Source organism: Gossypium hirsutum, chromosome D07 (assembly GCF_007990345.1).
Source record: "Gossypium hirsutum isolate 1008001.06 chromosome D07, Gossypium_hirsutum_v2.1, whole genome shotgun sequence".
In the NCBI taxonomy this organism is placed as follows: Eukaryota; Viridiplantae; Streptophyta; class Magnoliopsida; order Malvales; family Malvaceae; genus Gossypium; species Gossypium hirsutum.
The window spans coordinates 16,410,007-16,437,141 of record NC_053443.1 but is presented as its reverse complement, the minus strand read 5'-3'; the positions used below and the strand labels follow the sequence as shown (position 1 = coordinate 16,437,141).

The 27,135-nt window shown below is 31.7% G+C and overlaps 1 protein-coding gene across 1 annotated transcript; it reads right to left on the bottom strand.

The window, feature by feature from the left end:
• Positions 1–7,893: 7,893 nt before the first annotated feature.
• LOC107954120 (probable CCR4-associated factor 1 homolog 9) lies at positions 7,894–9,148 on the bottom strand. The gene has a single exon (XM_016889595.2). It carries the CDS (start codon positions 8,806–8,808, stop codon positions 7,978–7,980), a length of 831 nt encoding a protein of 276 aa, XP_016745084.2. The 5' UTR covers positions 8,809–9,148; the 3' UTR covers positions 7,894–7,977.
• Between the last annotated feature and the right edge of the window lie 17,987 nt (positions 9,149–27,135).

Here is a 27,135-nt window from a genome sequence, read left to right as displayed (position 1 = left end):
CTCCCTCGGCACCTCTCCTACTTTTTCAAACGCATACAAAATCTCGTTAAAATCCATACACACCAACCAGGGAAGCTCCTGATTATGCCTTAAATTATGTAACAGATTTCATGACTCATCTATATTCCTTACATATGGGGACCCATAAAATCCGGTTAACCTCTACCTCAAACTCTTATTATCTTCCATTACCTCAAAATCAATGTGATTACTAGAATAACTGTTAAGACTGATTGAAACATCCTCTCTCCATGCTAGATAAAACCCTCCTTTCAAACTCATCGTCGACACTTCAATACCATACAAGAAACCACATGTCCTAACCCTCTCCATCTTTGTTGTACTCAGTTTAGTCTCCATAAAGAAGACAGCTTGGGGATTATACATCTTCAACACATGCCGAAGTCTTCTAACGGTCTGTGGATTCCTCAAACCACAGACGTTCCAACTTAATATTTTCATTGCAATCAGTTGGCTTACCCATTGGCAGCCGCCGATATAAGGTAGTCTTGTCCTATCGCCCTCCTTAATCTGACCACCAAAGACCCCATATTCGTCTCATTCGTGCAAATATCACCTTCTCTTCTAGCCCTCTTTTTCCCTCACCCCTTCACTAGCTGATTCCTCTAAGTCATGATCCATAGCCGTTTGACCCCGAGACTTTGTAAATTCCCCTATGGTAGCCACTGTAGAATAAAGATCGTATTCCAAATTCACACACAATATAAGATCGATACTAGTAGTAGACATTCCTTCACCCCCTCACCTCAATTCCACCTTCCAGAATTAGACCTCTCAATAGAATCTCCCTTTTTCTCCCCCATTCATTCATCTCTAAGCTATACGCTTTTCATTTCCATAGCCCTTTTAAATTGGGCTCGTAACGACAAATCCCACCAAATCTCAACAACCTCAACCCCTAAAGACATTTTTACTTAGTAGAAAGAATCCCCATGCCCTAGACGACTGCAAAAGAAACAAAATAGCTTTAATCTTTCATATTTAAAAGTAACATAACCAAAATTTCTTGGGGGAAACATAACCCTCTTTTTCCTTTTCAATGGACTACGAACATCCAAACAAACCCTAACCCGTAAGTAATTTCAAAATCCTCTTCCCAAACTAGCATTGTCATACTCCTCAAATTTTCCAAGAAAATCACCAAGTTGCCTTGCCAAAGCTTCATTACGAAATATTGATGGAACCTTAAGAATTTGAATCTAAAAATATGCAAAAATCAAAGGAACCTTCAACAGATCTTCCTTATTCTCTTGACAGTGAATAATCAAGAGATGATTATTAAAAATCCAAGGATTCCCATTAACAACACGTTCCATGTCCATTCTATGATAAAACTTAAACAAAAACCTTTTTTCTCCCAGATCTGATATCTGAACCCTTGTAACCAAATGCCACAGGTTTGCCATAGTACTTCTCATTGTCAGAAAGTAAATGACACTGGCTGTCACAAAACACCCCACCAAACAAAACTCAGTATCCACATCCACAGAACCCACTTGTCCTTGCACGTATAGAATCTCATCCTCTTTATCATCTAAAGACAAATCATCCAAATCCTTTTCTATTCTCACCAACCAAAGCCCACAATCAATTAAAAAGACTAAGCAAAACACTACACCAAAGCCGCCCAACCAAGAAAACACAAAACCCTAGAAACAAAAGAACATGCTAGAAACAGTAGACCAAAGACGTGCTAGAGAGGGTAGACCTCATTTTCTTAATGGTAAGTGAATAATGAATTGGGATATTGGTATAGGGCTGGGCTAAAAATAATTATGCTAATCACGTCACTGGTTTAGTAATAAATTTGTATGGGTTTTAAGTTTATTGGCATGAGGTCTAGAGTTCGATCTCTATGTTTATAAACCATTTCCATTTCTTTATTGTAATGTAATTGTCCAATTGTATAAAGAAAATTGAGATTATAGTCCAAAAAATCCCTAAAGTGATTCTCCATCAAGCATGACTAGATTTTGTTACCCTCATAAAACTTGAAAAAGTCATCTAGAAACACCTCCAAATCCTCAAGGAAAGGCTAACCAAACATGGAACATTTTACCACCCATTTACAACAAAGAACCTCTCCATCAATATAAAACGACAAGCATTCCACCAGAACAAGCAACTTGGATATTAAAAATTTTACAACATAAAATCTGACATGAAATTAAAAACACTAAAAAAATTAAAATAAATGTTTCTCAACAAATTGAAAATGATTTTTTATAAAAAAATTATACTTAAATAACTCTAACATAGGTGCAACTTAACAAGTAAATGTCTCTACAATAGTAACAAAATTAACAATAAAATAAGGGTTATACGATATCTAAAAAATAACAACAAAATAGTATCAATATAATAGTAAAATAAAAGCAAAACAGTGAGAAAACAACAAAAAAAACATATATATTTTTTCTTTTTGCAATTTCGTGCAGATCTTGGCTCAGGCAAAAAAGGTCTTATTTGAAGCCTGACCCATATATTTTTTTGCCCAAATCTATTTTTCAGGCCTATATTTTTGTCTAAACCCTCTTACTTTTCGAGTAATCCGGTCCATGGACAGGTCTATACCGAACCAAGCTTTAGGGTATTTTTTATTATTATGTCAAACAAGTATTATTAGAACTCCAACTTCAAAACGTAGCAGTGGAGGCCCCTATTCACATCCAAGAATTAGAGTTCAAACTTTAGTAGTGTGATCCCTTCTTTATATTCTATTTGTAAAAAAAATTAAGTTAAGTTAACCCTACTTGAAAAAAAGTGATGACTCTCAAAAATAAAACTAAATGAAATCTCAAACATAATAAAGTTCATCAGCTGATCTCTTAACTACATTGCGATAAAAACCGATAAATGAAGAAAGATGTTAGTTACTATCCTATTAGTGAAACCACCTTTTGAGTTATAAAACATGATTAAGAAACATGTGAAATGGTATGAATGCTATCAACATGGGGGTTTAAAATTATTATAAAAAATTATGATTATTTAACATATTATATTCTTTGATTTATTTGATTACAATATACTATTTTATTATTTGAATAATAGCAAAACCATAAAAACATATTTTATTAAATTGTCTTGCTGCTCCTTTTTTACTTGAAATTTATAATAATTTATTCATTTTTCTAGCAAATCAATTTCATATCTTATTTTTTAAATAAATAAATTGAAATAAGTAATTAGGTTTCTCTTCTGATCAATGTGATGCGGAAAAGAAGAAAAATATGTTTTTCAATTTTTACCAAAACATTTTATTTGTTTTGATTTAAAGGTAAATTTAATTAAAATTAAAATAAATAGCAAAATTGTTATAAAAGTAACATTTTAGCGAAATTTAATAGGCATTTTATATGAGGAAAATAATCTAAACACGTCCTTAGTCTAATCAGAATTGAGCGAATTGATTCAAAGAGTAATATACAACTTATCAAGTCAAATTAGAGAGATATTTTGTCTTGAGTATTGGAGTGGATAACTTCCAGAAGATAGAGACATAAATATGACTAACTTAACCGATAATACATTGGATAGGACTCAAGTAGAATAAATCCTAGATATGTTTATGGACTTATTCACTTGTGATGTTCATAGTGTAACACATATATTTTGTTGTAAATGAAAGTCTAAGTTTAAATAGACAAGGAACCAAAAATTGGTATGTTGAGTATACGACTTCTGCAATATGTAGCATCATTTCACAATAGTGAAATTAATAACCCAATAAAAGGTAAATGATACCCTCTTGACGACTTTACATGATAGATGAAAAGTAAACAAAGTCATGAGTAATTCTTTTTTGTGATAAATTATTTAATTATTATTTGATAGTAATTGAATTTTAATGAAGGAATATGTAATGGTTAGAATGAGATGAAATAGAATCATATTGGGAGAATGAATTTATCCCAAAGAGATTAAGGATATCTTATGAGTTTAACACATTTATTGCAATGTCATTGGATTAGCACTTTTTGAGTAGCTTTCATAATGATATATAATAAGGGAGAACTCAATTATTATACTTTAGTGGAATGACTCCATGACTAAATATTGTTATAATTAATAAACAAAGAGCTGGAACTAAATCACAAATTATTTGATGATCCCTAATTATATATGTCCAATTGGTCCCTTTACTAGCTTGAGATAATCAGAAACGAATGGCATGTAGAACCAATAGTATGAAACAAATAAAAATGATGAAGATAAATAGATAACATATATCACTATCTGTAGTGAATGTATTTTCTTACTAAGTACAGAATATGATTTAAAAATTAATTTAAGTTCTTCGAATTATTATTTAATTAATTATAATTAAAGAATTAAAATTTGAAGTAGGAATTACATTGATTAAGTCATTACAGATTTGTTGAATAAGACAATTAAATCAATTAAATAAACTTGAGAATTACATTTAGGGACAATGGTAATGATGGTTTTATTGAGCTCCCTTAACAACACATTAGATCATAGAAAAGAAAAAGTAAAAGTAATGTCGAGGCTACTATGTCCCAAAACTGCTAGTAGAAGAGGCTCGACTTGCCATCAATAACACCCAAGGCTTTAAGAGCACCAATTTGGAAAATGGCTTCTTTCACTTCCCTCCCCATGAATGGCTGAGAAAGAAAAGAAATGTCATCCTAGGTGAGACAAGGGATGTTAGTTTCCCTCAAAGAAACCACAATAGTTTCCCTTCTAATAGTAACTGGGCTACTGTTAGAGTTGTGTGACCCAAATTCTAAGAGATTGCTTGCAAGTCAAGTTAAACAAAAATATATTTTCTTTCTAGAAGATTTAGTATTTATTAGTATAATATATTTAACATTTATTAGTATAGTTTATTTCACTTACTAATTTTGCTTATAAATAGGCTCCTTTACAATCTTAAAAAAACATCCATTAGATTAGAACTCATAACACATTCAAAGAATTTTGTGTTTACGTTTTGAGGGTTCTTTGTTTTCGGGTTTTCGGGGTTTAGTTATTATCTCCATCTTTTGTACTCTTCGTTCTTTTGCCATTATAGTAAAATTATCTTTGCCCGTAGTTTTTATCCTCTTTGGAGGGGTTTTTCCACATTAAATTTGTGTGTTCATCTTCTACTATTTTTACTTGTTCGTTGCTTAATCGGGACGATCCTAACAAGTGATATCAGAGCTAGTTCAATTTTCATAGATCAGCCCGTTCAGAGATGGCAGCAACAATGTTTGAAATTGAGAAGTTCGATGGTGAGACAAATTTCAATTTGTGGCAAGTTCGGATGATGGCAATTCTAGTTCAAAACGGCTTGAAAAAGGTTGTTATAGGGAAAAAGCCTGAGAATCTAAATCAAACAGAATGGGAAGAGCATGATGAAAAGGCCTTGTCTGTAATCCAGTTGTGCTTCGCGAATACAGTATTGCAGGAGGTATTGATGGAGAAGACCTCATTCGCCTTGTGGAAAAGGTTAGAAACTCTTTATGCGACTAAGTCTCTGGCTAACCGTTTAGTGTTGAAACAACGTCTATTTACGTTTCGTATGAACGAAGGTGAGCTTCTTAAAGATCACATCAGTCAATTCATTACTCTTTTAAATGATTTAAAGAACGTTGAGGTTCATATTGACGATGAAGATCAAGCTATGCTATTATTGTGCTATTTACCCTCTTCATACAAGTCTTTCAGGGAGACCTTGATTTATGGCAGAGACAAACTCTCGTTCGAAGATGTGAAGGGTTATTTGTTGAATAGAGACAAACTCGACAATGAGTTTGGTTTGAATAGCAAAGCAGATAGGCAAGCTTCCGTTTTGGTAGCATCAAAGAAACGAGACAAAAGGTGTCGCTATTGTAAAAAGTTAGGTCATGTCAAAGTAGATTGTTATAAACTGTGAAATAAAAAAACTGCTGAGAGTAACGATGAAGATGTAGTTGGTGCTAATTTGGTCGATGAAGGTGGTGATGATTTCTTGTTAGTGTCAACGAGCGATAACTCCAAGCTTACGTCTGAGTGGATCCTAGATTCAGGATGTTCTTTCCACATGTGTCTCAATAGAGAATGGTTCTCCACATACAGTTCAATTGAAGGTGGAGTTGTGCACATGGGAAACGATTCATCTAGTAAGATAATCGGTATTGGTACTGTTAAAATTAGGATACACGATGGGACGATTAGGACACTCTCAGATGTCAGGTATGTACCTGATTTACGAAAGAATCTCATCTCCTTGAGTATTTTAGACTTGAAAGGATGTAGAATCAACATCGAGTCGAGCGACATTAAAGTATCTCGTGGAGCTCTCGTTTTGTTAAAAGGTAAAAGAACTGGCTGTTTTTATATTCTGGAAGGTTCTACAGTGACCGGTGAAATCGGACGTCCCTCGTCCGTTACGGAGTCAAAGTCAACTCGTTTGGAGCAGAGGCAACTTGGTCATAGGAGGGAAAAAGGTATGACCGTTTCGTTGAAGAGAGGTTCTCTTTTGGATGCAAGTTTTGAAAAGTTAGGGCACTGTATTCGTGAAAATCAGACCCGGGTTAGTTTTGATTTGGCAGTGCACAAGTCGAAGGCTAGAAGTCTTCCAGCTTTTAAGCATAGATTTGACTCAGTTAATTCCCTGCATAGTTTAAGATAGGCCCATGACGGGTTTTGGCGAAGATGGCGTTGAAAGAATTCGTGTCAAGGTGGAGATTGTTAGAGTTGTGTGACCCAAATTCTAAGAGATTACTTGCAAGTCAAGTTAAACAAAAATATATTTTCTTTCTAGAAGATTTAGTATTTATTAGTATAATATATTTAACATTTATTAGTATAGTTTATTTGACTTACTAATTTAGCCTATAAATAGGCTCTTTTACAATCTTAAAAATACACTCATTAGATTAGAACTCATAACACATTCAAAGAATTTTGTGTTTACGTTTTGAGGGTTCTTTGTTTTCGGGGTTTAGTTGTTATCTCCATCTTTTGTACTCTTCGTTCTTTTGCCATTATAGTAAAATTATCTTTGCCCGCGGTTTTTATCCTCTTTGGAGGGGTTTTTCCAAGTTAAATTTGTGTGTTTATCTTCTCAATTTCTTCTACTATTTTTACTTGTTCGTTGCTTAATCGGGACGATCCTAACAGCTACAATAAAAGTTCTCAAAAAGTTAACAAAGACATGTTGGACCGATGTAGGACCGGATCATCAACCTAGACATTGTTGGAGTCCTTGATGCCTTTGGTTCTATTTTTAGCTCTTCTATGTTTTGTAGAGAGGTGAAAGAATTTGTGTTTTGATCTCCCGATTTGTGTCACAGAAGCTTGGGTTTTTGAAGCCAATGTAGCTGCTCTTGTTCTTCAAGTAGTTTAAGGTCGGCTCTGATTTCCTTTTCCTGGTCTAAGGTGCTTGGGGTAGAGATGTCAGGTTGTGCATTCATTAAAGCACATTCTAAGTCCAACTTTCTTTTTTGTAGGCTACCGAAGATGTCCTTCCACTTGCGAAGAAAAGAACTTTTGATCTTGGTTTTGCAAACCAGATTACGGGAAGGGAATCCACCACATTAGAAGCGATAAGGTATGCGTTGGAATGGTGTTCTTTTATTTGTAAAAACAACCATCGACCCATGATTGGAGTGAATGATCGGACAAATTCTCATAGTGACTGAAGCAAGACTCATTGGGCAAAGGCCCTATTGAGTCCTTCCAAGACTACATCATTCTGTCCAAGTGAAAAATATCACCTTCCTTTTCCCCTATTGATTCAAAGTCACTGGCAAAATTTTTAAAAAAAAATGTAATTTCTCGAGGGTGTTTCCCAAATTTAAATGCTCAATGCAAGTACCTGGTATAAAGAGGAAATCAACAACACATCTGGGTTAATGAATAAACAATTTGGAGAGTATGTTTGCAAAAGTTAGAACTTGATTAATCAAATTGCAATTTTTATATTTAGATAACACTATAATTTAATTAGAACTAATTTCAATTTTATAATACTTCCAATCCATACAATACACCAGCATGCTTTTCCGGTCCCTCGTTCACAAAATACACGTCCCTCATTTTCTGAAACGTGTGCCAAGTCAGCAAAGAATCGGACCCGGCTTGGTGAGATTTCCCAACCGCACGGTTCACATCTAACGTTTGAGCCAGCCGGTCCAACCCACCATACAAGCTCTTGCAGAATCTCGTCATGTGCTTCACATCGTAAACTTTGCTCCCGAAAAACACCCTCAGAATTCTCAAAAACTCATCCAAGCCCTCGGGCAAGTCTCGTCGCGTTAGGATCTTAACCAGGTACCCGAAATCATACGCGCTGTGGAAGGTCACCCAACTCACTGAGTCGTTGCATACGAGTCCAGAGGACATGGTCAACTCAGCGAATCGAACCGAGTCGATCCCGTTTTCCTTGTTCTTCTCAAAATCAACCCCTTGCCTCCTCAAAAGCTCAATGGAATCAGGGGCGTGAGCGTCACGCTCCACATCGAAGTCGCAGAAATTGAATTGCCAGATGAACTGAGTGTCGTCGGTTCCGAGAACCGGCAGGTTACCTGAAGAATCGGAGAGAGTGAGGCCCACTTGGATCAAGTTGAGAGCATCAACGTTGGATTTGAGGATCTTGTAATGATCGGAGGGTCGGAGGAGTTGCTCATGGTAAGGCCTAGTGAGGTCCACTTTTGGTCTGAAAACAAGACCGGGAAATTCAGTGTCCATGGAAACGAAAGGGAAGTCATCAATTACCCGACTGATCAGCTCGAACTCTGATTCTAAATTATCCGACCAAACTTCCCTTATCTTCACAGATCTTAAAAACCCCATGTCGGGAAATCGCAAAGAAACTGAGAAAACAAAAATTGATCCTTTTTCTTTCTCCTCGTATTTTTGATTTACGGTTTCTGGTTTTGGGGAAGATGGTGGGTTATAAGAATCGAGGGACCATGTTTTGAATAAAATAAAAGGTGCAAATTTGGTTTGTTTTTAGTGGCAAATGGTTTGAATGCTTTTTGCCAATTTCACATTTTTCTGTGGGTCTGACAGTAGGGATTTTGGTGTCAGTTGTGCGTGCGTTGCGTGCAAGTGCATGTAACTGACGTTGCGATAAGCTTCAACTTTTCGCTTCCTTTTCCTTTTGGTTAATGACAAATTAACTTTGTATCTTTTGTTAAATTGATTTTAATTATATTTTTAAATTTTTTTCTACTATCAATTTTTGTTTTTTTAGATTTAACGAAAGTATAGTTATAAAAGTTAACAGAAATGATATAGAATTTTATATATGAAATATTTTTAATGAAATATAATTTATTACTTAGATAATTTAATAAAATAATTACATGTAAAAAATAATAAAATAAATAATATATTAAATTAAAAAACCTCTTAATTTAAAGAAAATAAATGTAATTATCTAAAAAAAATTAACTCAATAGAAAAATTTCTCGTATGAAAAATTGAAACTTTTTGAAAGAAAAGAAAGATTAAAACATTAAATTTATTCATTAAATCTGTTAAAAATAGATTAAAAAAATAATAACTAATTTTGAGATTTGTCCTTTCAAAATAACAACTAATTCTAATATTAATTAAATGATAATTAAGATGTTTAGATTTTTTATATTTAAGGAATAACTTTATTTTACGTAAAACAAAATTTTAAATTAGCACAATTTTTTAAAAATGTAATTATTACTTTTATTAAATTAGAATTATTTTTAAATATATAATTATAATTATAATAACTTCTATTTCACTTGAAATTTTTTATTTCTAAATGTAAATTTCTTATTAATAGATTATAGATTATAGATATAGATATATAAATTTTTTTAATTAAATCTAATATTAGTTAAGTGATAATTAAGATACTTAGAATTCTAATTAAGTAATAACTCTATTTTAATTTAATAAACTATTCTCATTTAATAACTCTATTTTCATTTAAAATATAAAATTTACTGAAATATAAAATTTGTTGCTTCATAATATCTTAAGAGACTATTTTAATTAAAATAGTCTAACATGTTTATGTTATAAGTCTATTAAGAATATATTAAATTTATAAATAGATAAAATAGTTTATGTTTCCGTTATTTTTTTCCTTTTGATTTAATATTAGTTAAGGGAATATATTAAATTTATAAAATTAAAATAGTTTAATTTAATTTTTTTAAATTAAAATAGAGTTATTAAATGAGAATAGTTTATTACATTAAAATAGAGTTATTAAATTAAACTATTTTAATTTTATAAATTTAATATATTCCCTTAACTAATATTAAATCAAAAGGAAAAAAATAATGGAAACATAAACTATTTTATCTATAAACATAAACTATTAAATTTAATAAATTAAAATAGAGTTATTAAATAAAAAATTGAGTTGAAGAGGAATAAAAAAATAATAAATAAAGAGGGCTTAGAAGGGAATTAGCAATATTTCAATTTTAGTGCGCACCACAACAGCAATTAACTTTTAAAATTTAAAATGATAAATTTGCATGTCAGGTCCTTGAAACTATCATTAACTAACATTTTAGTCCTTTGGCACCATTGGTGCCGCCAATGTGATTGGCCTGATCAGACTGTGTCAGGTTTTTTTTTCTTTCTATTTTTTGTTTTTTTTTGATATATTTTAGTAAATAAAAAAAATTTATAATATTTTGATAAATAAAAAAAAGTTATAATAGTTTGATTATTTTTTATTTTTTATAATAATTTTGTAAAAAACCCGCCACCATTCCTTCTTTTTCTTCTCCTTTTTAATATTAAAATAAAAGAATCCATGGATCTTGGATCTACCAAATTATATAATCCCCAACATAGTTCTATCAATTAAAAGAATGTGCTCGTATAAAAAGGCTTGCCGGTAAAATAGCTCTTCAACCTTGCCAAAATTCAATTAAGATATATCTAACCTTTTAAACTCTCAAATTACATCAGTTGAGCTATTTAATTAACATTTTTTTTATTTTTATCTTACATCGCTAGCGTAAATGTTAACAACCGGTGAGTCAACTATTCTACTGTTGATGTCATCAGTTGCCAGTAGACCTGCTTATTGGTCAGGTTATTCATTCAAGGTCCACTTAAAATTTGATAGGGTTTGAATAAAAATATTAGACCTCAAAAAATGGGTTAGGTAAAAAGATTAGATTCATTTAAAATATGGGTCAGACTTGAGCTTTAACATTCAAAGCCCAATCCTGACCTATTTTCTGTAAGTTCGTAATATTTTACATTGTGTTATTTTATATATTATGTAATTTGTAACACATAAAATTTCAATCTATAACAAAATATAATATAGTAACCCTATTTTGTCCGAGTCAAACTCGGATTGAATTTTAATATTAAAAGTTTCCAAATGATTTTTCTAAAGTCCCATGATGCTTATTAGCTTGTATTGTGTATATTATATTAAGCGATGTGTGAATATACTAATATAAATGCCTTGTGATGTAAATTGTCATATTCTTCACATTTTTTATTTGCATTTAGTTGTCCCTAAAATTATTTAAAACAACTTTATAAGTATGACAATGCTAATATGATGATAATTTAGGGTGCCGTCAGAGCACTTAATAATTATTTATTGTCAAGATTGAAACGAGATTTCTCAAGAGTGTTTCATCACGGAATTCCACCCAATTTTGTACATAAACTTTTATTCAATCCTCACAAATTATTGATATATCATCATTTTATGTTTATATATTGCATACATAAGTCATTATAATTATCTAATATAAAAAATAAATTGATGTATTTATTTCTTCAAATATGTATGATTGAATCAAAATTAAAGTTTTATGTATATATTTAAACCACGATCAAAATTTCATGCGCATAACTACACCAAATTAAAGTTTATATATCAAATTATATATTAAATTAAAATTTATGTACAATTTTAAGATTTTCTCCAATTTATAAATAAAACTTAAAAATTATATATGAATTTTGGACCAGATATTGATTTAATGGTAAGGAGGTTGTTGAAAGAACTTTGAGGTTGTATTTAATTTGGTCTAAATTAAAATATATTTTAGTATTTGGATAGTGTTGCAATATTTTATTTGGATCTTATTTTAGTTATTAATTTGATAATATTATAATATTTGACTGTAATAGTAGTTATTTGGATTGCATTGTTTTTAATTGAGATAAACTTAATGTCACATAGTTAATTTTTTTAAAAATATTTATTTGAATATGATTACAATGTGCGATAAACCATTAAGTATTTATAAAAAAATTTGAATGTGATTAATAAGGAAGAAAAGTAATAGAAAAGGAAATGTTCTTTAACAAATATTCATTTCATAATGAAGGAAGGATTACAACTTAACGAGGATTAGGGGTTTAGTACAAATAAAGGTTCATTTCCGAAATTATTTATGGGAATGAGCCGTTTTAAAAAATAATAACGGATATGGATTGAAAATCTAAAAACACGTTGACCTGGACGCGTTTTCAGAGAAAAACTCAGAAAAATACTTCCACGTCAGCACTTTTTTTACTTGTGTTAGGCAAAAGCGCGCTGACGTGGATGCGCTTTAGTAAAAAGCGCTGACAAGGACGCGCTTTTGGCCGTGTAATTCCCTAATGGTCAAGAAAAAAAATAGTATAAAATCTCCCAACCCATTTTTTCTCATCAATTTTATTATTCTTCCAAAATTCTCAAAAAAGCTCTCAAAGCTCTCTAAATTTTTTATTTTTGTCTGAATTAGTATGATTCTTTTTATAATTTATAAGAAATTTGATCGTGTTTGCAATGTCCAGACAATTAATTCGTCTCGATGATAAACATATCTCCGTCGACCAAATGCAAATGGTAAGGGTTAATTTTATTTTTCTAATATTATTTAATTTTTATAATTTAATTAATATTTTTATAATTTTTTATAATAGCCGGTAGATCGAGTATTACAATGTTTTATTCATAATCTACCTGGTCCTCCATCACCGTTGATTGAAAATTACTTGAGGGAAGTGGGTTTTTGGCACGTGGCCAATATAGGTCGGGGGTGCAAGTTGGACCCAAAATTCATCAGTGCATTTGTGGAGAGGTGGAAACCCGAGACGCACACATTTCATCTTCTATGTGGGGAGTGTACCATCACTTTGAAGGATGTGCAGTTACAATTGGGGTTTTTGGTGGATGGGTTCGTACTCACTAGGTTCGCTCAATCTGCTAATTGGGGAGCCATATGTTACAATCTTTTGGGTGCAATTCCGGATATTATTTACGAAGGTCGGATCAATATGGGCTGATTACGAAAGATATTCCCGATGTTGGGGGATGATTCGACTAAAGTACAAAGAGTATGATATGCTCAGGCATACATCCTTAAAATCCTCAGATGTTATTTGATGCCGGAAAAGTCACGAGACCTCGTACATCTAAGGTGGCTGCTGAAACTCATCGATTTTAGAGCAACTAGCGAACTCAGTTGAGGGTCTGTCGTGTTGGCGACATTGTACTAGGAGATGTGTCGGGCGACACAACCAAATAAAATCAAAATCGGAGGTTGCCCCTCACTACTGCAATCATGGGCTTGGTTTCGCTTGAGTGGGCCACCTGTATACATTCTCACTCGTAACAAGGTAAAATTTATATTAGATTTTACAATTATTAAATAGATTTAAAATAAAATATTATGCTAAAATTTTATTTAAATAGGTGGAACCATTCGTCGAGTTACGAGGGAATACCTACCGCTCTTGAAGATATACGGCTTCTATTAGACCAACGGTTAGAAACAGATGTAAGTATTTATTTCATTTTGAACTATATATACATAACATAGTTGATTCCGTATTTAGTATTATGTATTATGTATAAAACCAATATTTTTATCAAGTTCATATAGTTTTAATAGACACCATATGAGGATCCAGTAATTCAGACAGTAATTCTGAATAGATTCCTACAAAATCTGAACATCTGGCACGTTAGGGTCCCATTGGTCAGCTACGCTATCGTCGAGATGCACCAAACGGACAGAGTGTTGCGACAATTCAAATTTTGACAATCGATTCCTGTAGCACCTAAGGTGCTCGATGATGAGCACAAAATTGTCTTACAGCGACCATATACATATTGGCCGCTCTTCCACTCGGAATACATCGAAATATGGGAAAATCAGTATGATAATGTACCTACTCGCGAACCGATTATCGTTCCGAAGTTAGTGTGTAATCCGGATTACATGCCATAGTTTAGGATTCATGGTAAGCCATATTTGCTCTTGGAAGATGAGAGACGTCAGTAAATCCGTGTCGAAAAGGAATAATAGGGCCCTTTAAATCCAAGGACAAGGGATGGAGAAGCGGGCCCATCAATAGCTCCCACGCAATTACCAGCCCCAACGGAGCAAGCAACGATACCCACACCACAGCTCATTCAGATTATGCAATGTACGTATCCTAACCCTTATGTGTATTCTTTTTCCACTCCTATGCCAATTTAGAATGTATGGCTCGGTGCATCTCATTTCCCGATAACTCCGAGTCAACCGACGATATATAAGTCATCATCGTAGGAGGGACCGCACGAGACATTGTTGAGGAGCTCAACTTATTTCCAATCCCCATCGCCTTATGAGATTCAAGCCAGTTACGCTCATTCGTCGTGGGTGATGCAAACAACTCCACTATCTTTGTTCTATTAAGGTAGGTCATCTTCTCAATACCCACAACCACAAGCTGATCCCGAACAACCACAACCTCGGTCGAAAGCTGAACCAAGAAGGAATCCAGAGATAACCGTCGACCATCCCCATGTGGCACTGATTCCGACCAGCACATGCATTGATTTATTTTTGAATTTTTTTATACAAATTGTTTTTATATTGTTTTATTTAATAAAATAGAAGTTCTTTTCAATATTTTTGTAAAAATTATTTTAATATTGTTTCATTTAATAAAATAGAAGTTCTTTTGAATAATTTTGTACAAATTATTTTTATATTGTTTCATTTAATAAAATAGAAGTTCTTTTGAATATTTTTGTACAAATATATTACTGGCTGTGCATTCTACTTAGAGTGTTTTTTCAAAAAAAAAAAATCTATCTCATCAAAATAATTTTTTCAAAATACATCATCTCAAATTTATTTTTCAGAACCCATCTTGTCAAAATTATTTTTCCCAGAACAATACTTAGCAATTAAAAAAATCAAACCCTAAAACCCTAAACAATTTAAAACTTAATACCCTAATTTAATTTTTCCTAATCAAACCTAATAACCACTATTGGGTTATGGTGGACCTGTCCAACTAATTCACACCATGAAGGGGTCGTATGCCACTTTTAGTAATGCGAAAATACCGCTAAAAATATAAATATGCAGTGGAACAGCTAATACAAACTTCTTTCACTTCAAAACCATGTCCCAATCACAAATGCAAATGCAAATGGTATTATGCATACAAATATACATAATTGAACATTTTCATGTTCAGTTACCAACAACTGTCAAACATATTTATAACTGACACCAATTAGTCGGATTATCGACATACGTAAATTCTGTTTAACACTTCCAATCAGTCTTATATTACAAAATGATTATAACAAGTAATCAATGAAGAAAACATAAATGAATTCATGAGAAGTAGTTTTGAGTGTGACATTAAAAACAATTAGTCCACATATAATACAAAGATAACCTGTAAATATAAATGAGGAAACAATGTAACACCCCTAACCCATTTCACTTCAACCGCTCTGCTAACACCGTAGACACACCTCACGCTGTTTATTTTTGCTTGCTCGGTGTGTATTATAATCTGTCAATTTCTGAGTTTAATGTTGCTTTGGGGTTCGTTAGAGAGGACTATTTAGCAACTGATGACTATTACGAATCATATCTCGACATACCACCCGACTTGGATGCTAATGAAGCTTTGGCATTGTTAATTGAAATGAGACAGATTTCGTATGATCCGAAACATTGTAAAGACATAGGAATTCACGGTCCTGCACTTAGATACATACATAGATTCATTGCTTTCAATTTTTCCGGACGCAATGATGCATCTGCCTCTTTAACTAAGACTGAATTATTTTTTCTATAGTGCATGAATTCAGGTAGAAAGGTAAATTTAGGTTATTGGTTTGCTATTCAGTTTCATCATATTTTGCGGTCGAATAGGCCACTCATTTTGGATGCATACATCAAGCATTTGGCCTCCAATTTGAATCCATCAGCTATCAATTTTAGTTCTTTAAATTTGGCATACAAAACAGACGCTTTAGATATATACTGCTTGGATTTTATGGGGTTACTTTCTGGTACCCCTTCTTCTTTTTATTTTGTCCTTCCAGGTACGAGGACAGATCCGTCACATAGAGTGTTCCAACGAAGACACTAGCACGGAATGAAGCCTCCAACTTCTGTCGAAACTCGATTGGCTCGAATTGAGGAAGGACTCGACTCTTTATACACCTTAGTGACAGACGTACTCACACACCTACGAGGCAACCCTCCACGATGTTGAAATACATGGGGAGTTTCTTTTTTCCTTTCCCTACTTACTTTTACTTTTTATCCATTAATTTAATTCAAATTAAATTGGGACAATGTAAAATAAGTAGGGGAAGGGAACATAAATTGGTTCTACTTTGCTTATCCGTTGTCGCTGTTTTTGCATGTTTCTCGTGCCTGAAGCTGAGCTAAATTTGATTGATTTTTCTTCAAATTTACTTAACTGTTTTTTTATTTAATTGTCTTCAACTTTTACTTTTTACTCTGTTATTTCAGGTTTCATATTTTATCCCCCCAAACTTCTTAGGCACGACAACTGCCCAGACATAATTCTGGTTGAGAGAGAAATAATTTTCAGTAAACCCAGTCTCTGAGAGATCGACCCTACTCCCTATACTGCTTAAATTTACAAATTGGGTGTAGGATTATATTGGTGGAATCAACAACCATCAGAAGTAATTCCAGTTCAGATTCAAAACAAATTAGTTACATATACAAAAGCAATTTCAGTTTCATATACAGAACATATATGATTCATATGCAATATTCCTACCCCCATCAGCTACACACCGTCTTCGGCCATCCCAACACATTGTTAAGGGCGTTCAATGCCCAACCAACCCTGCACACCTTAACGTGTCTGCCTGACTCGTTTACAGAGACGCAGCTTAGCTGCTAGATTGAAATGCGATAAAGTACCAGAATCAGATTTATACGCATTGTGGCTTAGCCACCAATTCAAAGTAGATTACTTCCTTCTTCACAACATCACAACCCATGCAAATGCAGAGTACAAATATCCACAATATGTATTCGATCATTCTAAATTATTTCACAAGTAGATAATACAGTTCAATATCAGAATAAATATCACAGTACACATACAATTATGTTATTCATACGTTAGTCACAGAGTATTAGAGAGTTCTCATATAATCAAAATCAAATCATTCATACATTAAGGAAGTCAATATCAGTGTTGGGCAACACTCACACCCTCAAAAATAGGTTTCAGGCCCTATTTATATGCCACACGGCTTGGACACAAGCCCATGTCTTTGCCCGTGTGGCTAACACGACCTAGGCACATGCCTATGTCCTCTGTCCATGTAGTTCTAAAGCACAAACAGTAAGTTACACGGCCTAAACACACGCCTGTGTCCCTGGCTGTGTGGTCCTAAATCACAAACAGTGAGTTACACGGCCACCCATACGACCTGGCACACGGCCATGTGGCTCACATGGCCTGGGCACACGCCCATGTGCCTGGCCATGTGGTGTCTACAGCTATGATTTCCGGTGACTGAAATTCGCAAAAAATAAAATTTTTGACACGCACCTAAAGAGATTTTGAAGTAGTAACAACACGAACCCAGAACCTAATCTAACCATTCAACAACCAATCACATGACTATAAAAATGAATCAACGCATACATTAACTCTCAAGAAAAAGTGTCGAAACCTCGACATTAAACTTTCGACGACGAACACTTACCGACAGTTTAATAGTACTAAATCGACACAATACGTGAAGGATCACCTCCCTCCGTACTCACGCCTAAGGAAAACAAAACGACCAATTATTAGAGAGCTTATGTAAACAATAAGAGAATTCCCAATTTAGCAACACAACAGAAAACTAACGAAACTTCCCAGAGGTTTAAGGATTCTGACAGAACTTACACAGAAATCTTCCAACAACTTAGGGGTCTCACTAATTCTGATATTCACTTGTTGAACATAATTGAAAAGGAGAAATCAAAGGAGTAAAAAAAGAAAGAAAAGGGAAAGAAGAAGAAAGAGTACAGAACATTAAAAAAATGATGCTTTTGTCTTAACCACCAACGTACTTCCAACAACAAGCAAAAATTTCCTTAACGCATACGGTGGGATTCGAACTCAGGCCAGACAAAATACAGATAGATGCTTAACCAGTGAACCAGTAGGCTCATTCTTAACATAGAATCGTACAGAATTACACTTAACTATGTAATGTATGGATAAGGGTAGTTCTAAAAGGATAAAACTTTTAATGATACAACTTGAACTCCAAACCTTAAACACAATAGGAGAACACAGAACCACAGATACATAAATTTAATTAATACAAATTCTCACAATTAAATCCTCAAAATTTTGGGGCGTTACAATATTAATTAGAAATTTAACATTTTAATATAAAATAATTGTTGCTAGTGTGATTCTAGTAAATATTGTGTTTGAAAATTGACATATTGCATTCTTATAAAATTAAAAGTCATTTAAGTGATTTTATGTAAAACATAGAATGTTGATAATGGCAAGAAAAGAGAGAAAAAAATAGAACACATAGATTTTACGTGGAAACCCTTTTGGAAAAAAAAACCACGGATAGAGGAGAAGAAAATTTCATTATGTCAAATTCGAATGATTACAAGGAGTATAGACTGCATCTATTTATAGGTTTAGAAAACCTTATTTTAATCAACATCTAATAGAAGTAATGCAGTAAGGTTGAAACACCTTATTCAAATCAATATCAAACAGAAGAAGTAAACCCTCGGCCTTCACCCTCGTGGATCCCCCTATCTTGCCGTTTGCATTTTATTTTAATAAGAATTTGGGTCACAACTCTAACATTTTTATTTTTGTGAAAGAAAATTACTTATTATATGTTGGCTTCGTGAAAACTTTTGTGTTTAAAGTTTAGATTTATTTTTTCTAAATGTTAAACAATAATGAAAAAATATCTTTTTTTAAAAAAGTCTAATAGTGAGGTAGAGTTTTTTTCTAAAATAAAGGCTTAAATTTGTTTGTTCCAAATGTTGGTTTGCGTTGATTTTGATAATTGCTACAAGTGTTGGATAGAGTATCTTTTGTAGTGAAAATTAATGGATGAATAATTGTTTGATTACATATGTTGAGAAACATATTTTTAACAACATTAACAAGGAGAAAATAATTCAACGATTTTAACATATGAAAAAAGCGTAGTGAACAATTATAGAAAAAAGATACACATTATTCAAATTTATTTGATATACATTTTCCTTTACTTACTGCTTTAATAGTTTTGTAATAATTTTACATTTAACTAAATATATTGGTTTATCCATGACTAATAATAAACGTTTTAATTTTAATTTTTTTAAAAAAATTGGCCTCGCAATCCAACTTACATGGCTCTGTCCCACTAATAATATATAAGTTTATGTAGTGTTAGTACACTAAATGATGGCACATAATCTAAAAATGAATGTTAATGGATTTAATTTTAAAAAAATTAAATAATATATAATTTTATTCACTATCGTCCTCCTCTAAATTTCAATCTTTTCACCGAGTAAAGCCTAATGCCTAAGCCTAAGTTTAAAAGACAAGACCAGTCAATTTCAAGTTGGTTGTGGAAAGTTGATTAAGGTTGAAATGGCATTCAATATATTACATAAAATTAGTTCAACTACCCTTAGTGACAGTCGGGTGCATGCATCGACATTGATGCTTTGCTATCTATATATAGTATATGCCCAACCCTCAGTTGATAACGACTTGAATCATATCATTGGTTTCTAGACTTACAATCGTACTCATTGGAAATGACTTAATAGGGAAAATAATATTGATTCCACTTACTAATATTTTAGTTGGATGATTGATGATGGGTTTATCACGTCATTTATGCCGTTTTAGATCTCATATTTCTCAAGAGTTAATTGTTATTGATCTTGCTTAATTTGCACTACATGAACTTAATTGTTTTAATTATTCATTTATTTGAAGAAAAGAGAGAAAGCTAAATCTTCCCTTAACAAAGAAGGCAAACCTAATTAAACAATTACAACACTTGATGTTGTGTATAAAGAGTTATTTTTTTTCAAACATTGAGCAACCAGACATCTTGATGAGTATATGAAATGGAACAAAATAACACAAAACTTCCAACAAGCAAGCAAGGAGAATGATAGATGTTGTTGGATAGATTCAGTTGGATGGCATTTTGGTGTTATAATGGTTAAGAAAATCAAGGAAGACGGTGGTTTTACATTTGGGGCACTTGAGATTCACTTGGGCTAACATAACGTACATGAGGCACCGAGGACATCCTACCAACACCATCGGAGTTTCTTCCTCACTGCTACGGCGTTGCATCATCATCATCGATGAGTCGTCAGTCTCCGAAGACACGCAAGAACTTTCGAGTGACATCTCCGACGTGTTTGGCGACCCATTTACTTGGTTATTAGGCCTAGCTGTAGGTGGTGATAATAGATTCAGCTTCAACTCAAGCTTTGGACTGTTTTCTCTTCCACTCATTCTCTTAAAAGCAACTAATTTTAAAATTGTATATCGTAAATTTGAACAAAATTTTATATAAATTACATTAAATAAAGATTATTGTTATAAATGTGTGTATTTTTTTAGGTGACCTCAACCACTTTTTTTTTTTTTATGTAGGTTTAGAACTTTTAGTTGAAATTTTAAGTCCTAATAGCTACCCTATTCAAAAAAAGAAAAAAAACTCCTGACAGCTAACGTGTCTCATTCATACATTGGATTTGTTTATATAAAAAAGTTATAGTAATAATTAGAGGTGATTATGGGCCGGGTCGAGTTTAAGCATGATATTAATATATTTTATGCTTGTTCAAGTTCGGCTCGATTCGAAAATTGGGCTTAAAATTTTGTCTAAACCCGCCTATATTTGTAAAAGATTAACTCAAGCCCATTTTAGGCCCGTCTATATTATTTTTAAATTTTTAAAAATATTTATATTATATTACTTTAATATTTAATAATCTTATACATTTTTTATTTATTGAACTTTTTATATAGTTATCTTAACATTATTTTAATATTTACATTAGAGGAGTATTATATATTTAGTATAGATTTATTCTTTTAATGTGTTCTAAATTACATAATGTATAAAGATAACATAATATAAAGTATTATAAACTTAAAACAAGTCGGGGTTGGGCCTTGAATGTTTAAGCCCGAGCCCAACCAATATTTTAAACGGGGCTAATTTTTTGTCAAAGCCCATTTCTCGGGCATAATATTTTTACCCAAACCCTCTCAAATTTTGAGCGAACCTTCGGGCCTTGGCAAGTAGCCCAACCTATGAACAAGTCTAGTTGTAATATTACAAAAATATATAATAAAGTAAAATAGATTTTGAGGCGTGAGATAATTTTTTAAAATTTTATTATATTTTTAGGATATAACAAAATTTTAAAATGTTTATAGTAATTTTTAAAGGGAACTTTTTTAGAATAATTTTTATTAGAAAATATTTATTATACTGTCATTAGAGGTTTAAGACTTCAAAAGAGTAGGGTTAATAAGTGTCTATAATAAAATATTAAAAAATAAATATTTTAAAAAAGAGACACATGACCATTTTTTTAAGGTTGTTTATAAAATTAAAAAAATTTACACTATTAGTGCACCAAATACTAACTTAATTATGGATGTAAGTTATATGACATCTTTCGTTTTTTAGCCTTTCAACTTGTGTTATTTGTAAATTACCCAAAATGAATAGAAAAGATAACGTTTATTAACTTTGCTGATGTGGCATATACGTGGAATATTACCACATAGATTTTTAAATTTAATAATTTAAAAAAATTAAAGCACATATTTTTTAAAATATATATATATTTAAAAAAATTATAACATATATTTTGAATTTTAAAAATTTAAAAAATAATTAATTGTTGATGTAGCATCCATGTGGCAATTCACATAGATGCCACGTTAGAAAAGTTAACATTTTCCATCTTTTTTTTTAGATGATTTGACAAACAACGCAAGTTAAATGGCTAAAATGACCTCTCTTTTTTTTTTAAGACGGAGGGCCAAATAATTTATTATCAAGTGGACATGCAATGAGGAGTGCTATGAATATTTTATTATCAAGTGGATGTTAAAGAGAAGTTTGATATACATTAGAAGTATAAAAATCCTTTATACTTATTACGTCTATAAATATAAACTTTGAATAAGTACTATAAACATCTCAATTAATCAATAAAATACATTCTCTTTTGCTCTCCTATTTCTACTTCTTTACTCTCTTTTTATTGTTATTTTTACTCTCTCTATTCTTTTATTTCATAACAAATATATATATATATATATATGAGCACCCTTTAATAATTTTTTATAGGGTAAACTACACCATATGTCACCCAATTATTGTCCATTTTCTTTTTTGGCCACCCAACTATCTTTTTATTTTTATTTTTTTATTTTTATAATTTGGTTAGCCAAATAATCAATATTATTTTTCTTTGGTTCATTTTCCATTATGTGTTGTTAAATTTGTAATGAAAGGATGACGTGGTAGTTAAAAATCGGAATGATAACAAATTTAGCCTTCAACTTTTACATATTATATCAATTTAATCATAATTTTAAAAAATTAACCCTCAAAATTTACAAATGACCTTATTTGATCCTCAACAGTGGCAAAACGTAGTGGAGACACAGGGGGCCATGCCCTCCTAAAATGGTAAAATTTTAATTTAGCCTCTTTAAATTTTAAATTAGTAATAATAAAGTTACACTTTGGCCCCTAAAATGATAAAAATATGATTTAACCCTTTAAAAAATATAAAGATATAAGTTATTAAAATGATGAAATCACATTTTTACTATTATAATAATATGCAATTTAATTTTGATCCCAAAAAAATTTCAGGCTCCACCACCGATTCTCAAAATCTATCTTCCTCTTTCGCTTCCCTCACTATCACTACCATCATTACGTCCACGTTTCTCAAAAAATTAAAGTTAAATAATCACTATTATGTGGCGTGAAAACGTACATTGTAGGACTCGTTTTTAGGAAAGAGAAGAAAAACAGAATAAAATCGATAAATTTTTACAAAATCAACATAGTTTCTCAAAAAAAAATTTCAACATTTTTTTGTTAAATTAACCCAAAAGAAGAAGAAGAAGAGAGAAATGGTTTATTTTTACATGGCATGGTGATTTTATGATTGATGGTGTTGTTTCGTTTTATATAACAATTCTAAGTTAAAATCCTTCAATGGGTGATTTGATTGTATTTGAATTTATTTTAAATTAATAAAATTTTAATATAATTTAAAATTTCAAAGAAGTTAGTTTTTAATATGAAAACTAAGAACAACTGAAATAAAAACCAAGGTTTTGACTTTAAGGGTCTGTTTGATTGAAGGAATTGATTTTTCGGAAAATCATTTCCAACTTTTCCAGCGTTTGATAGGCGGAAAACATTTTCCATTTGGAAAATGAACTCCAAAACAAGGGAAAATGGGTTACATTTTAGGGAAAATGTCTTACCCTTTCAATTTCCGTAAGACATTTTCCGTGCTCTCCTCTCTATTGCCTCCTTCATTCCTTCCTTCATTTCCGATAGAAAATTGCTTCTATTTATCGATTTTCCAGTAACTTGTTTTTTTAATTATTCAATACTTGTTTTTTTAACACAATTACAAATAATTTATTTGATATTAATTTTTTCAATTTATAACTATTAATATTGTGGCTTAATAATTGAGTATTATTATAAATAAATCATTACAATATATGTAAAAATAATTTAAAATATAAAAATTTATTAATATATATCAATATATGTAAAAAAAAATTTCGAAAAATATTTTCAGGAAATCTGCCAAACAACCGAAAATATTTTACACAGATTCAATCAAACACCAGAAAATATTTTCCAGTAAGTCATTTTACAGAAAATTAAAACATTTTCCCGAAATCATTTTACGGAAAATATTTTACTGGCAATCAAATAGACCCTAAATATAAAAAAATTTGTTAATTAGGTCAATAATACATTAAAAACATAATTAAACTTATCCATTATTGGTATATAAATTAAATCAAGCTCTCAAAAGAAGTTAAGTTTTAAGATATTTACATTATTATGAGTTGTTTTTCTACCTTTAATCAAATTCAAAGAAAATTTTGAAGATTACATTTTCCATATATTAAAATTAATTAAAAGAATGAAAAAGTTAAAGTTGAATAAATATTGAATTATATTTTGTATTCATATTCAATTACTTTTTCATTGTCATTTATTTACAATTTAAATAAAAGAATCTATTATATAATTATATATGTAATAACTCATTTTGCCCGGCCCAATAAATACCAAAAAGAAAAACAAATATAGCCCAGTTTTATAAATATTAAAATTGAACCAAAATGTCCATTTACAGACTCAAAGCCCAATTCAGTCCTTAACCCATTACACCAGACCTAACTAAGCCCAATACAAATTAAAAATTACAAGCCCAGATTACAAATACCCAATGACCCAAATCAGCCCAAAATACAAAAAACCCTGAAACCCTAGCCTTCGGCAACCTTCGGCCTCAGCCGCCGCTAGCCACACACGAGACCCTCCCACGCGTGTGCCGAGTCTCTGCCCTCACATGTCACGTCCCAAACCCTGCACTCCATACCTGCAAGAGACGCACAAACGAGCAGCAGAGCAGGCACTAATAGCACAAAAGGAGCAGAGAGAAACAAAAATGACAGAATAGGGGCGATTTGTCTTGATTTTTATTTTTCATTTTTTTGTAAATAGAGACTATAAAAAGACCAAGAATATGTTTTAACAGGTTACGCAATCAGAATACAAAAAAAAAACCAAAAAGGTGATTTCTGGTTTCCTTTCTCTACTTTCGAAGTTTTTTTTTCTTCTTTCATTTTTTTACATCTATCAATTGTTTTTAAAAAAAGATAACAAAAAGAGAAAGACGTACCTCGCCACCGGACCTTTTGCTCTTTCTCCGTCATCATCGGAGTTTGGAAGCAAGGTTCGAAGAGTCTCTGAAAGGGGGCGATGAACCGTCGAGCGGCGCATGAAAGAGGCCTAGGGTTTATTTTTTTTCGTTTGTTTCTTTTTAAACATTTGTTTTGAAAATGAAAAGGGGGGTTGCTGATCAGGTTAATGGGGTGTTTATGCGCGTTGAAAAACGACGCCATTTAGAAGCCTCCGACCCGCTCGGTGACCTGATCCAGGGAGGATCCGCGCGTCTTCCAGCATTTGGGTATATTGCGCAAAAGGGCCTTTCTGCCCTTGCGCATTTCTATATCGATCCTTTTTAATTTTTTGCCTTGCATTCTGATATGGCGTCATTTCGGTCCGCGCAAAGACGCTGCGTTTTGGGGGTATGGGAAATATTTCCCATTTGGTCCCCATGTTATCCGCACGTCACGCTTTGACCCGCCATGTTATCCTATTTTCGACATTTTCCCTTCAATTCTGTTTTATTTCTAATTTAATCTCTATTAATTCATCTTAATATTTTGTCTTCCATAAATTCATTACTTAATGTTATAAATCTTTTATGTTTTAGATATCATCTTAATATGATTTATACATACCTTTTTGTTTGTTTTCGTTCATGAACGCATATACATATAATAAACTTTAAATTTTTTAATAATAATGCTTTATAGTTTTATATATAGGCATACATAGTATTTTTAGTAGTTTATGTACGTATGTATATAATGATGTATTATTAATTTCAAATGATATTTTCTTATGCATAAAAGCCTTATTCCTTTTAAATTTGTTATTTTATTTTATTTATTTAACTCTTATATATCATTACTATGTATATACTATTATTTTAAATTACTATTAGCTAAATTTGGCATACATACTGTTATAAACTTTTCTTTGCATTTTGTATGTATCACTTATTTAAACTAGCATATGTATATATTTTGAGTTTCTTTTCATGAAATGTTTATTTGAAAATTTATTTGTATATTATTTTTTCACATAGTAGTTATTTCGAACCTTTTGATATATTTCATTATTCATTTTATTTATTTGAAAACTTGTTACATTTTATTTATGTTGTTTCGCTTAGCTCTTGTTCCAAAATCGATGATTAACTCATTTAGTTGTTGAATGTCGATATTTGTGTTCGTATGATGTGTATTGGATATTATTGCCCGCATATGTATTATGTTATTTATTAGTGTTTGTTGTTTATTGATGATTATTTGGTACATATTTTAGCTCATTAATTATAGTTTCGTGTTGTATATTAACATCCCATCGTTTTAATCTAAAATATTTAGTTTCATTAAAGCATTAAAACCCTTTTTTACAAAAGTTTTCAAAAATAACGCAATACTCGACATTTAGGATCTTCGAAAGGATTGAGCCCTAACGTATTGGGTTCCAATTCTCCTTGTTGAATCTAAATAATCGAGGATATGCTTCAATCAAAACAAAAAAAAAACTCGTTCTCGGGAATTTGATACGACGTGTCCTAATACATTGGATGCGATATGTCATTTTCTCGAAATGAAGATTTTTAAAAAAATAAGGGTTGTGTTCAATGCTAGGAATTTTGAGGAATTGTGCCCTAACGTATTGGGTTTCAATTTTTCATCTGACTTCAAGCAATTGAATATCCCTTTTCAACCTTAAGAATTTTGAAAATCAAAAGACAAGCTCGTTCTTGAGGACTAAAAATGTCGTGTCCTAATATATTGGGTATGACGTTTTATTACTCTAAGATGAGATGATCTTTAGCATTCACCTCGATTTATCCAAGCATCTTTTGTAAAATTAATAAACGAAGAGAAAGAATCGTATTTAAAATTTTTTCAAAAATTTCGACACTAAGACATTAA